At 35.6% G+C, this 15,224-nt stretch overlaps 1 protein-coding gene across 2 annotated transcripts in view; it reads right to left on the bottom strand.

The window, feature by feature from the left end:
• The window catches only part of PTGER3 (prostaglandin E receptor 3), a 79,827-nt gene that overhangs the window by 29,894 nt on the left and 34,709 nt on the right, over positions 1-15,224 (bottom strand). The window contains exons 2-3 of one of the 2 annotated variants that reach the window (XM_068538017.1): positions 12,674-12,853; positions 6,416-6,718 (exon numbers count right to left, since the gene is read on the bottom strand). In XM_068538017.1, coding sequence (XP_068394118.1) covers positions 6,539-6,718; positions 12,674-12,853 — 360 coding nt within the window. In that variant the 3' untranslated portion in view covers positions 6,416-6,538. Of the gene's footprint in view, positions 1-6,415; positions 6,719-12,673; positions 12,854-15,224 lie in introns of those variants that run through there. The other variant, XM_068538016.1, reaches the window with a different exon arrangement.

A 15,224-nucleotide genomic window follows, 5' to 3' on the forward strand; every position in this document is an offset into this window, starting at 1 on the left:
ATGAGGAGTGTGGGTATCATAATAAGCTTTTTTTAACTGAATGAAAGGTTCTTTAAATTCTGTAGTGCTTTACAATTTTCAAAAGTTTCACATACATGATTTCATGTAATCCCATAACCCTTTTATTTATCCCCTAACCCTATATTGCCCCCATCCCCCACTAGTAACCACTAGTTTGTTCTTTATATCTGTGAGTCTGCTTCTCTTCTGTTTTATTCACTAGTTTTTGTGGTATTTTTCAGATTCCACATATAAGTGATATCAGACAGTATTTATCTTTCTCTGTCCAACTTATTTCACTCAGAATAATGCCTTCCAAGTCTATCCATGTTGCTGCAAATGGCAACATTTCATTCTTTTTTATGGCTGAGTAGTATTCCATTGTGTGTGTGTGTGTGTGTGTGTGTGTGTGTGTGTGTATCACATCTTCTTTATCCATTCACCTGTCATAATAAGCATGAAGTGCCATTTGACTTTTTAAAGGGGTGAACGTAATATTGTGATTAAAAATGAAACATTGAAGAAAAGAAATGCACATTTGAGATATAATGGACATCCCATACACAGACACACAGACACACACACACATTGATAAGCCCAAGTCTACACAATTTAATCTTTGTAATATTTCCTGAGCCAAAAATAAAGAAGTAAATGAGATCTATCATCTAACAATCAATATTATAGGATTTGGTAGTTTGGATGAGGAGGAAAAGGAAAGGAGGCAGAAAAACTTAAGAAATGGAAGGCATGGCCCCTGAATTCAATTATCCTCCAGTCTGGTAAGAGGACAATCTCATAGGAGAAGGAGGCTAGGAAACTAAAAATTCTTTTTAGGGAGAAAAGGAACAGAAACCTTTTATAGGCATTTCTGCCTATGTCGCCTAGAGATTTCCTATGAGCTGTTTTTCAAAATTCAAAAGAGAAAAACTTGTGTGTGTTTAGCTGACAAGTTGAGCTGCATGACATTCCAGAGAGAAAGGAAAATCATGGGTTTTCAGCTAGAAGAGACCACATAGATCAACCACCCTCTGATTGTACAGATGAGGCAAATAAACTTAAAAGAAGCTATGTATTTTTCCCTATGTGGGACCAGAACTAGACTTCGAATATTACTTGTGTGTTCTGGTGAATGCCCAATACTAAGTTAGCCAGACTGTACTATAGTGGTTTGAGATGGGAAAAATCATAATTAAATTTAATGTTCCATTGATGAAATCCAGATAATAAAATAATATTAACCATTATCTACTTGTATAGTGCTTTCAAAAGTGTCCTTATCTTCATTCTTATTTAATCCTAATAATCCCGTGCTGATAAGAAAATTCAAGTTCAGAGACATTTACTAAATTGTCAAGGGCAAACAACCACTGAATAGCAGATTAGATAAACGGACTTAAGTGTTCTGACTCCTTGTCCAACACTGGGAGTTTTTCTTTTTCATTAAAAAAAAGAAATGAACTAAATGAACTAACCCACTAAACTTTAGAGAACATTTTAGAGAAATGACGTTGCTTTAAAAATGCTTTAAAATATTTTAAACATGCAATCTCTTAGTAGTGGTCAAATATTAATTAATTAAACTAATAAATGAATTATTTTAGGTTTCAATGACAATTCTGCTGAAGGGATAGTAGCAGAAATATGCAAAATGGCTATGGTGGGAGAAAATCTGTCATAAGGAGAGGAGCCGTGCATGTCTAACTAGGGCTGCAAAACATTTAAGGCAGCGGTTCCCCTTCAGAGCTTGGCAATAAATGAATATTATTTCTCCAAAATTTTTCAAGTAAAAATTAATTCTGTCACTGCAATTCTTAAAATCAAGAGGCCAGGCAAAAAAAAAAATTTTTTTTAATGGTCAAGGAATGTTGAAAATAAGTAACAAAGAGCAATTGCTCTTCCTCTAAAAATGGCTTTTCATGGATCTTCTAAGGAGAAGACTCCAAACCACTGACTTATGAAAATCAACTTGCAATTTCATGCATACTATGTACAGCTGTCCAATTCACATACACACATCCAGAATGTAGGGTGCTCTGGTATCAAAGTGTGGGGTTTCCAAAATATAAATATTTCAGTGCTCTAAGATGGCACTTTTTTCCTCAATAAGGCAAGAAAAATGCAAAGATAAATGTCATTAATTGCTCCAGATGTTTCCCTCTAGAGAAGTACAAACTATAAACATCAATACTGCATTCCACTAATAGTTTCAAGCATTGGCTTAAAGCATCATTAATTTTACATTTGTAAGAAGGTCTGCAAGTGTATGCCTTCCATTTTACTGAAAGTTTCAATCAATAGGTCCTCCTTGCTGCTTTCATTCTAAATAGCAACACAAAACTATAGTACATGCAGAAGTGTAAATATATATTTATACATATACATAACATAACATAAAGTCATGTAACAGAAAGTAACTGGAAGTTAGATTCTAACCATTTTAGACATTGCATTTTTCAGGTGAGGTGCTATTTTTTTTAATTGATTATTTTAATAGTTGGTTTTAAATCTCTCTTGCTGGATCAACACAAGGCAAAACTAAAACTCTGTGTAAGGCAAATATGTCATTGGATAACTTGTAATTCTTTTTCAAAAATTGTCCTTTTATTTTTCAACCTGTTTTTGGCAAGTAACCTATATCGCTCCTCTTCTGTTTGGGATTGTGTTGTTTCTTTTCCCCACATGATGGCAATTTTTAAAAATGATTGCAGTTCCTTTTAATAATTCTACCTCCCATTATGTTGATTTCCTATTATGGGCATTATGCTGATTGACTATTATGGGCATGTCATTCCTTGACATGAGATGTCAAGGAATTTTGGCATTCACAGGGAAGTAATTATGTTGATTTAGCTGCAGTTTTCGATTTTGGTTTTCAAACCAAACATGGACACTTGTGAGGTTCCTTGAATCACAAAGATTCTCTCACAGTGAGAATTCTTAACCTGTGTGTATAAATTTCCAAGACATCTGTAGACAGACTTTAGGAGGACTGCACAATCTCTGACACTGTAAAAAAATTCTCTGTGCTTTTTGTGAGAAGGGGAACCAAAACTTTCACCAGATTATCAGAGGGGTCTCTGACCCCACAGTGTTTAAGAACCAGGGTTCCACTGGGTACTTCTAGTTAAATCTAATTTTAAAAGGCTTCAATGGGTGGTAATGGTTTCAGAATTATTTTCTTCCAATGTTCTTTTCAAAACTGAATTCAAACAACCTTGCATGTTATATTCAAAGACTTCTTTTTAAAAGATTGCATAATAATATTAGGTATAAGCACTGATTATCCATAGCCCTTCCCTACTTTGCCTCAGAAATTTACAGTAAACTAATGAGTACCTTTGTTTTCATTTTCATTTTGGGTCAGATTTGTGGTTTAAGTTTTTCAACTTCCCATTTCATGCAAACTAGAGTTTAAATGTCAGTTATAGAGATCATGACTTGAACTCTGTCAGCAAAAGGTATGGTAATAGCTCTACACCTGAGGTACTGCAGACTGGCACGAACTCAGAAAGGCACAGGCTGATAAAGAGACATTTGCCCCAGATTTGCCTGCTCTTTGATAAAAATTCTGTCTCAGATTAAATAAAGCTCTTACAACTCTGTAACACAGATCAGACATGCAAAAATTCCGTTAAAGACAGAATTTGGTAAATTAGTTCTCTCTTACCAAGGCACCTTGCCTGGAAATGTGAACTTAATTAAGAGGAATTATAACAGATTTTCGAGGTCCTGAGAGAAACGGACCATCTTTAGATATCCCTTTGAGAGACATATAACCCTAGGGTCTCTTATCAAGAACAAAATAAGGATTGGAGGCATCAATAGAAAGATGATACTTTCTAAGAAATTGTACCTCTTTGTCTGTGAATAGGTTTATGTGATTACGGAAGTGGATCAGGGCCCATGGTGATCAGGGCACTGCTGTAGTGGTAGCGCCACATTTTTGTGTGGTCAGACACAAACTGGCATTTTAATGCCTGCTTCCTTGAGAAATGCCAGAATGGTGCCTGTCAGGACCAACATCCCACAGATGGCTTTGTCCTGCAAACCCTCACACACCTCGCTTCCTCCTAGTGGACATGGCCCTTGCCCTTGCCCTAAGGCAGAGGCTCCCAACTAGGAGCCAATATGTCCTCCATGCTGCATTTGGCAATGTCTGGGGACATTTTTGATTGTCACAACTAGGGCGGTATTACTGGCATCCAGTGAGTAGAGGCCAGAGTAGCTGCTAAACAGCTTACAACATACAGGACAACACCCTACAAAAAAGAATTATCTGCCCCAATGTGTCAAGAGTTCCATGGTTCAGAAATTCTGCCCTAAGGCCAAGTCACTTTTCCCCACTCTGTGAGATTACAGAGGTATGCACGATTCAGACCCACACTTTTTACAGGGCCACTAGAATTTAGTCAGTTTGAATGCCTTGGAAATTGTGCTGCTTTGGGCAGAGTGGAGTGAAAAAATATCCTAAAATGTGCCTCCATCTTCCTGGTTAATACCAACTCCTTTCTCCAAAATGCAGATTAAATATCAACTCCTACAGGAAACTATTACCTATTTCAGCATCACCTCCCGCATATGCTTTCATTACCATAGGCTTACCCCAATAGCAGCTCTGTTCAAATGATTTCCTATTCCCCTACTAGATTATAAATTCATTGAAAGCTGGGTTTGTTTGTTTGTTTTTTAAATCCCTTAGTGTCTTAGTGCCTACCAGAATGCTTAGCCCATAATAGGTACACAACAAATATATGTTGAAGAAAAGAACAAGTCTGGAGGACTGGCTTGGATTCTGAGTACCTTCCTCCAAAATAGGTTTACTCAAGACTGTTTTAGGTGAGCACAACAACCCCCAAGATATCTAAGGATGCCTGACTCCTTGTCCTCCAAGAACATGAAACTGGGCAACGTCATTCCATGGCATGTAGGTTCATCAGCGTTGGAGTGGAAATTCTTGGGGTACCAAAAGATAGCCATAATGATGTTTACCTCAAATGCTACAAGACAAAGACTGTAGAGATCATAAGATCTGGTCGGGGACTTCCCTGGTGGTCCAGTGGTTAAGAATCCACCTTCCAATGCAGGGGATGCGGGTTTGATCCTTGGTCGGGGAACTAAGATCCCACATGCCACGGGGCAACTAAGCCAGCGTGCCGCAACTATTCAGACTACTGAGGCCGTGAGCGCTGCAACCTGTGCGCCACAACTAGAGAAGTCCACGTACCTCGACAATAAAGAGCCCGTGCGCAGCAATGAAGACCCAGTGCAGCCAAAAAAAAAAAGATCTGGTCAGGGGTCTACGGCAGAGCTCTCCCTAAATGTCTTTTCTTAGGAGGAAGGAGGGTAAGCTCGGCGTGTTACTTATAATGAGCTTGGCTTTGCAGTCTATGTTCTACAGAACTTCTCCCATCACTGAGGGAGGAAGAAGTAGAGTTGAGCTGAATAAGCACATGGAAGAGGGTAGTGGGGTAGCCCAACACATCTCTACCAGTAATCAGCTCACACCAATACACAGGTACAAGTCTGCTAAAGGAGTTGACCATGAACAAGGCCAATTCTTACGTTGGCTGCCTGTAGATTATACTCAAATCCACAAGAAAGTAGGAGAACTAAGTTTAGAATAATTTATAAATGTGCTTTTGTATTAAAAACAAAAATTCTGAGATTATAACATGACTAGGTATCATATTGAAAAGCACCTCTCAAGTTTATAGCACATCAGTGATAATTTGTAGTATATGTTATTATGGAATATAAAACAAAATGATTTAAATGTTACAGATAGGATGACACTATTGCATTACATTGTGCTGTTATTTTGGCAAAGCACATCAAATAGGATTTTAGCAAAATACTTAATGTGATTATAAGTAAAACATTCCTGACATGAGTTGGCATCAGGAAAGAAAGACAGGGACATTTCAGAACATTTGACTTTATTTTCCATTGACAAGCACAACATAAATAATGTACATTTGTTAAGTACACAGACTAGCTATGACTAGAATGCCATCAAAATTCTGATGTACTTTTCATAGTCTCTTTTATTTTTTGTCCCCACCATATTGAAGACTACCCTTTAAAACATACTGGAAGATATGTTTAAATACACTTAAGATAACTAACTACATAAAGGTGACAACAGTATATCTTCCCATTTAACCACGTGTGTAGGGATGGCATGCTGAGTAGGAGAGGTGGAGAAATGTACACTTTCTATATACTGAGCTTTACATGATTGATTAAAGTGCCAATGATTTCAATTCTTACTTAGATACATTTTGAAAATAATATATTCATCTGTTGTAAACAGATCAAAATAATCAGTGCCTATTTTTAATTTGTTTGCTTAAAGAAATGTTCAACTTTATGTTATTTGTACAAAATTGTTTGGTTAAAGAAGAGGGAGAAGGTAAGATATTTCATATATATGCAGGAAGATTGGGAAGAAAAAGAGTTTAGCAGTCAGTGATGACTTGAGTGAATTTAACATTCACTCTTACAGAAAAGAACACTGGCCACTCCTCGCTTTGTCCTACTGATGCTCAATTATGAAAAGATAAACGTGGCCTCTTCCTCTCCTTGCTTCTGTGAAATGGCCTAAAAGGATGAAGAATCTTGACAAGTTAGAAATATACAGGTTTTCCTTCACCTCTTTCTCTTTGTTCTCTGTCCCACCCTCCATGCCTGTTCCATATGAGTGTCCTTTCAAAAACTGAAAGAACATTGAAGTTCATCAGTAAGTCATACACATTTTCTCCTGCTGAACATTACAGCTTTGATTTCTACAGAAACTGAAAATCATAGAAAGAAACTATTTTCAAATAACTATTAAAGTCTGGTGATTGGCTAGCTTTTGGCTAGATATCTGATTCACTTTAATTAAAAAGCCAAAATATTCTAATTCTAAAACAATTAACGAAAGAATTTAAGATCTGCTGTAAAAAAATTTAGAAGTGCTATCATCTCTAAAATGCTCAAAAAGCCTGAAAAGGCTAATTTGTATCTGATGGTAATCTCTTTCCTTCTTATCTTTACTCCCATAATAAAATTATTTCATCAAAGCAGATATTAAAAAGCAGACTCAGATGCTTCATATATTAGGACGTTAGCATATTAGAAATGTGAAACCATTCTCTCTCTTAAAAGCAATCCCAGCTTCACCATAGTAAATATTTCTGTTACTTTTTCTCTGTGAGAAAATGGAAAAACAGGCTGGAGGCAAGGTCACTGGGGGAACAGTCTCGTTCCTAATGAAGAAATAGGCATTCCAGTGGATATTTGAGTTGTTTATGATTTGAAACAGATTGATGTAAAACTTCTGAAAATAAAATAATTTTCATTCTCAATAGATAAAATGTTTGATTTATATATGAATAAATATGGTATATATCTGATTGAACTGCATTTCTAGAGAATCAAAATGTACTTGGCCTGTGGTATCATAATGTAATGGTTTACAACTCAACTTGTATAAATTATAAGCCTTTAAATAGAATCCTCACTTTAGGAATTATAAAATAGAGGCTACATAAAATAAAAATTCTGTGCTCTTTCATTACTTAAAAGAGTAGAGAACAGGGAAGAGTAGGAAAGGAAATGTAAAGTAGCATGCTTTGAAGATGTATTTCCATCTGACTTAAAAACTAACTGTCGACCTCTTTTGGAAAAAAAATGCCTCACTTCTAGACTTGTTGAAGTCTTTCATAAATATGTATAGTTTCAGTTTTCCCTTTGTCACTTTGAGAACAAAGTCACCCTGTAATACTCTTTTTACTTTCTTCAGTTTTATTCAAGGTGGACTCAATCCAAAAAAGGCATTCAGGGAAGGCATGTGAAAGATTTTACTTAATAACTACAACATGAATCATTATAAAATTGAAACCTTTTGCATGAGAGTAATCCAGGGGAAATGAACTTTTACATGTAATTAGTAACTATATTAATGATACCAATATAATGGAGTTTTAATTTTTGAATTTTCCCTAATTCTCTGTTTCATGCTTCATATGTAATCACCACCTGTCAGTAGTCTTAGAATTCTAAACTGATAGCAGCTTCTTAACAAATGTGCATGTGAGTTTTAGATTGATTTCCAAATTTTGTAAATAGACTCTATCATAACCTATGTTAGGAAACATCACAGATTATGTCACCTCTTATTAGCATTGTACTGCAACTCAGAAAACAGTTCTGTCAATTTAGCCACAATATTACTCTTCATTTAAAAAATGTTATAATCTCATTCATTGAACAATTCTTTTCATTTATTTAGACCTCAATTTTTGCAGATTTGAGACATAACACAATCACAAAGCTAGCAATAAACAAGCAGTTGTGAAGATTGGGCATGGTTGGTGACCTAAACTTTTCACAGAGGTAAATCATGGAAATTTTAATTATTCCATACTAAGCTTTTTATATGTTTGTAGTAATAAACACTCTCTGTAGTAATAAAGTCTCTCTGTGTCACTCATCTTCTAGTAATCTGTATATTTCAAGAGAAGTTTTGGGGTTAAAATATGAGAATAAATGGGTAATATATGTGCCTAAAATTTCAAAAAACAAAATTTTTCTATTTTCTGTAGCTGACTTAATCCCAATACAAAGAACTATGATTACTGACATGGGGAAGACTGAAAGCAGATCACTAATCTGGGGTCAAAACCAACAAAAACATATAAAGTATTAAATAAATAAAATTCCTAGTTCTTGAAAATTTAATATTAGAATACTGCCACAGATTGTCCACCTTATTAAAATACTGTTTTGTCAAAGTTTTTAGTTTGTTTATTACTCAATGCCAGTGTGGCCACAGGGTCTTTTATAGTTAACTTTTATATGAGCTTCCACAATTTTATTCCATAACATGGTCAAGAGGTCTTTTATATAATGAAGAAGTGTTCAGTATATATGTGTACTTTTAAATTGACAATCATTTAAATCTGGCATGATTAAATGTTTACGCTTACTTAAAATAACTTCATATGTAGCATTAGGTAAATTTGATAAATCTTGGGATAACACATTTTGTTTCTTCAATTTAAAATATTTTAAAGCTATCCACCATACTTATTTTATTTGAAAAGTAAACTGTTCTAATTGGTTGACATGTCATTGTTCTCTTCTGTGACACAACATAGTGGTATAAATTCACTGTTTGGAAAATCAAAACTGCTTCGTAAAATCTACAACAGCTGACTTTACATATATTTCTACATTTCATTCACTCACTACTTTCTATTTAGTTTCCTAGGTCTCTATTTTTTTCTTAACCAATACTGAGAAGTTTTGGAATTCTCATAATTTTTGCATGCATTTTTTTCCTGCTCAGATATATGCATGGGTAAACTAAGTATATGCGAGTGAATTTAAAGGCCAATGAACTTAAACGAGGAAACTGACATACTCTTCTGCAGTGACTTTAGATGTTTACTTCCTAACCACATCTAGGGCCTCTGAACAACATCTCTGAAATCTAACCTCAACTATCATCCAAAGGCTGATATCATTTAGGACTTATATTTCTTATCAGGTTTTCCATGTACTAACAAATGGCTGCCTACATAACAAAACTCACGTGCTGTTTACGTAATTCTTCCTTTTCCATGTCCTTTTTTTTTTTTTGACAATAATATTATATTTTAAAGTCTCTACTAAAAAGATAGCCTCTTATCTCCAGATCTTTCTTCCAGAATTACTTGTTTCAATTATTTACCTATTCATTAATTCTTTTTCTTTTAGCATCTTTAAAACATCTTTATTGGAGTATAATTGCTTTACAATGGTGTGTTAGTTTCTGCTTTATAACAAAGTGAATCAGCTATACATATACATATATCCCCATATCTCTTCCCTCTTGTGTCTCCTCCCACCCTCCTTATCCCACCCCTCTAGGTGTTCACAAAGCACCGAGCTGATCTCCCTGTGCTATGCAGCTGCTTCCCGCTAGCTATCTATTTTACATTTGGTAGTGTATGTATGTCCATGCCACTCTCTCACTTCATCCCAGCTTACCCTTCCCCCTCCCCGTGTCCTCAAGTCCATTCTCTATGTCTGCGTCTTTATTCCTGTCCTGCCCCTAGGTTCTTCAGAACCATTTTTTTTTTTTTTTTTAGATTCCTTTTCAAGCTTGTTCAAAAACTGCCATCATCCACAACTACCATGTATCCCTGGGCAGGAATTTGTTTTGTAGTTAAGTATGAGTTTTAGGCTGTTTTGTCTTTATGCATTTCTGTGGTTTGATGAAAAGTGATATTTCTTTGACAATAATCTCAATTACCACTTGGGAGTAGCAGTCTCTTAAATTATTAATACAAATAACGCACTTTGTTATGCAGCAATATGACACTGCACATTTGAAGATAAATTTGTGTTTCTGTAATTAAACAAGCAGAGATCATTCACTTTATCAGCTTGATGGTCTGTAATGGCATGAAGCGCTTCAACCATACTGTGGGGCCCCACCGATGTGCACTTGGTTTTGGCAGATAATGATTCATTCATTCTCTGAACAAATAGTCATTGAACACTTTCTATATTCCAAGTGCTGTACTAGGTGCTGGAAGAAGTAACCCAATCAAGCTCATACCACTTGAATCTATACTATGTGTATATCTAAACCTAGGGTCTGAGGACCACTCAAGAGGTAAAACCTCTTCACTATAAGATCATATAAGTGCACTTTTTTCCTGAAAAAAAAAGTATGTAGTTTTGTTTCATCCTCCATGAGGTGACCTGTAGGATAATCCAATTCTATGGCATAGAGAGATTTTATAATGGGGTTTTAGTATAGGTTATTTATCATCATTTTTTCCAAAACTTAAACTAGTGGAATGATCATGAGTTACAAAAGTGCTCCCAGCAGATATTTTTTCTTTTATTTGAATTTTTGAATTTTATTTAATTTATTTATTTTTTATACAGCAGGTTCTCATTAGTTATCTATTTCATACGTATTAGTGTATATATGTCAATCCCAGTCTCCCAGTTCATCCCACCACCACCCACCCCCCGCCACTTTCCCCCCTTGGCGTCCATACGTTTGTTCTCTACATCTGTGTCTCTATTTCTGCTCCCAGCAGATCTTACCTTCTCACTCAATTTGACATGGTCATTTAAATTGATTCCTCCTGATTGACTTAGTGTGGCGTACATATTAATCTAACAGATATTTTGTACCTCTTAAAATTAATTCTCCCCCAAATGCTTATTGAACACAAACACAAATGTAGTTACTATAAAGGAGTATAAATAGATCTCAAGTTTCTAAAAACTAGGAAAGCAAAAAAGGAAAAAGCAAATTAAAATCTTCATGAGAAAATGTTAGTAAGTTTGCAAAATGAATGCTCTAGAGAGTATGAAGAACATTTTATGTAGGTCTGATTTGAAAGATTGTTGTGTTTGTTGGGGAAATCTTTTTTTTAAGTGTAATTCTCAAAACTTAATGTAGTGACGTACTTGTGCCAAAAAGATATCAAGCTTAGCTATCAAGGTTTGTACACATGTAGACCCTGAGAGAAACATTTTAAGAATAAATATTTAGATAGAGCTACTTTGAGAAGAGGGCAGAGAAAGTGCTGTGAGGGATCAATATTATTAATTTCCTAATCCTATAAATAGGCCAAACTATGGAAAGTCTTTATGGAAGCTTCAAAATATTTATTGGTCTTAGAATCAGAGTTAGAATTTAAATACCCAAAATACTGAAGAGAATACTTTTGGTGGAAAATCAGGGAAGATAATTAGCCAGAGTACCTATATTTAGTGCTCAAATCAGTCCTTAAATAGCATTTTGAAAAATCACTTCACTGACTCCCAAGCACAGTTTTACGAATCTTCTGCAGACTTATAGAAATTAAAAATGTAATCAAAAGGAAGAACATTTAGCAATTCGGATGGTCACAAATTCTGTCATTTTTGAAATAAATGGAATTGACTCTTATTCAGATAATGAGTAAACCTAATTACCAACCCAACCAAAACTTAAACTTTGTAAGGTTAGCAGCTAATTTACATATTGAGCAATATTTAAATAACATCAGTACCAATGAACACTGTGGATACGTTATAGATTTTTTTTTATCCTAACTCAACTTTTTAAAAAACTGTAAGGGGAATAAGAGCGACACAGAGAGAAAGAGAGAGAGAGAGTAAAAGAGAAAGCAGAAGGCCAAGGTCTTTGAGCAAAAACAAACCTTGTCTTCAACGATCTGTTCGTTAAATTCCCCAAGTATTCAGAATACTAGAATATTAACTATTCCCATCCCACCCCCATCACAGACCAAGATCATTTATATAGAAAAAAAAGTCTTCACCTAATAAATAATCACATATTCAGCTACAAATGACAGAGTCCCCCAAACACTAGACTATTATTTATCTATTTTCCTTTGTTTGTGTTTGAATACTTCTGGCACATAGGGGATTATCTATGCTTCTGAGACCATTTAGCCTTATATCAAAAATTCTACTTCAGTGCATAAACAGTGGCATGCCAGAGATGCCTAAATTCACAGTATGGTTTAGGGCTATTTGTTGCCGAAAGCTGTGAACATGCAAGTTGATTAAGAGTTCTCTTTCATGCCTCTGTCTGTGTTATTTCATTGGATAGTGAGATAGTCTGTACTTTCTTTCCATTATTACAGCAGCTGGAGACAGCATTTGCTACCTGGCAAAACTTTTGAAGAAGGATCTTTCTTAGCAGCAGATAAACCCAGGGATCCAAGATCTGGTTCAGTGAAGCCAGGCGAACAGCTATTAAGAAGAAGCTGCACTCTTTCTGCTTTTCTGTGTACATCTTGCAGTGCTCAACTGATGTATGATTGAAGATCATTTTCAACATCATTATCTAAGAAAAAGGGACAAATTATTATTCCAAAGATTAACAAAGCCATATGCATCTCCCCTACATGGTACTTTGCACATAAATTAACAATAAATTGGTTATTGGATTGAAATGATTAACTCAAGCAACATTTATACTCACAGAACACAACCCTGAATTATATAAGATATTCCTCTGGATTTTCCCACATTTTTGCCTATTCAACGTGATACAGATTTTTTAAAAGTACATGTACTCAGGCTCTTGGTTCTTGGGATTTAAGAAGTTGGAAAACAACACATCTCAAAATTAGCCAAAGTCGTCTGTCTTGCTGCAGAAAATACCAGGAGGTTGACACCTAAATGAGAGCCAATGCTTCAAAAAAACCAAAACATATGTAATCTTAAACTTCAGTAGTTGTAACTGGAAAAAAAGAAAAAAAACCCTAGAAGAAAAAATAGAAGCAAGAAAGGGGAAAGTAGTAGTTATATTTCCTTCTTCTTCTTCTTCTTCTTCCTCTTCTTCTCCTTCTCCTTCTCCTTCTTCTTCTTCTTATTGTCATTAGCATTTGCCGAATCCTTACAATTTGCCTGACACTGTGTCAAGTTCTTCATATGCATTTAATAAACAACAGAAGATAAATATTATTGCCATCTCCTTTTTACAATTGCAGAAACCAAGGTTTAATGACGTAAAATGGCTGAGCCAGACTTAAACCCAGGTTCACTAACATACGTCAGACAGCATTTTACCTTTTCTTGATCTCTCCCTGGTCACTGCACACACACTAGAATGTAAACTCCATGAAGGCAGAATTTGGGACTATATCTTTTTTTCCTCACTAGTCCATTCCCAGTACCTAGACCAGTATTTAGCAGAGGGTGTTCAATAACCATTTGTAAAAAATGAATATATGACCCATATACAAATATAATATATGACATCTATAACATACATAATATAAATATACTTATATTTGAATGAATAAATATTTGTGATTTCCACAGAAGAGAAAAAAATGAAGATTCAAATGTATCTGAAAAGGTATTCAAGCTCATTAATCATCAGAGAAATGAATATTATGACAGAGTAAGAAACCATTTTACACCCACTAGTTTCACAAAAATGAAACGTGACTTTTCCAAATGTCGGTGAGGGTATGGAGCAATGTGGACGCTTTTACATACTAGCAGCAGGAGCGCGAGCTGGAGCGGCCACCCCGGAAGACAACGAGGCCCCATCTCCGCTGCTACTGTGCAGAAGTCCCACTCCCAAGAGTACGCTGCCCCTAACTCCTGCGCCAGAAGTTGTGTGTATGACTCTTCATTACAGCATTGTTCATAACAGCAAAAAGCAAGCAGGAACAACCCAAACATGGGTTCACGCCTGCAAACAAAGAAAGGTGCTGACTTTATTACCAGCTCCTAAACTGGTCTTTCTAGACGTACATGACTATTAAGCACTTGAAACGTGGCTGGAGAAAATTGAGATGCTGGGATATGTAATGACTAATGAAATGATAATATTTTTGATATAGTGTGTCAAATAAGGTACACTATTAAAATTAGCACTTGTTTCTTGTTACTTTTTAAAAAATGACATTACTAGAAAATGTAAAATTATATATGTGGCTTGTATTTGTTGCTCACGGTACATTTCTATTGAACCCAAAATGTCTCTCTCTTAAGGCTCACATTTATTTGGATGTTCTGTCCTCAGGTCACACATCCCAAATTGAAGGGGTCCCAACATCCCTGGGCATCCCAAACACCCACAAACCTACTATCCCAACAATGGCACTTTCTTTCTTACACAGTCACCCTGGCTCAACACGTCAGGGTCACCTTCGAATCCTTCTTTTGCCTTGTCGTCTGCACTGCCGTTTGCTCTTGTTCCAGTCTCATCCTAGTTCAGCTCCTCCTCTCATCTGAATTATAGTGACAACAGACACCCTGATGGTGCAAATAGATGTCAGCACGACACAGATTCGGCATTCTAAATCTCAGCTCTGATCAAATCCTCACCAGCTATAAAAACGTCAGCTTAGTCTTACTGGACAAAATTGAGTCACAGGTAATTCTTAAACCAATCACTGGCAAAGGAGATGGAAATTTCCAGGTTTGGCTTATAAGACAAATCCATTCTCTGGGGCTTACACCCTGGTCCTTGACCAATTTACCACCTAATACCTGAACAAAATTATGGCTCTATAAACAAATAAGAAGAGAAAAATGGGTAGGCATATATTCTGACTCTGTAATTTCTTTCAAAGAAATTTTTTCCAAGGGATTTATTCAATAAAAGGAAAAAGCTGGACAAATAAGTGAATGTTCAGTGAAGAATTATCTGATCTAGTAAGAAACTGCAAACAAATAAATCTCTAGTATCAGGAGTA

Source organism: Eschrichtius robustus, chromosome 3, assembly GCF_028021215.1.
Source record: "Eschrichtius robustus isolate mEscRob2 chromosome 3, mEscRob2.pri, whole genome shotgun sequence".
Classification (NCBI taxonomy): domain Eukaryota; kingdom Metazoa; phylum Chordata; class Mammalia; order Artiodactyla; family Eschrichtiidae; genus Eschrichtius; species Eschrichtius robustus.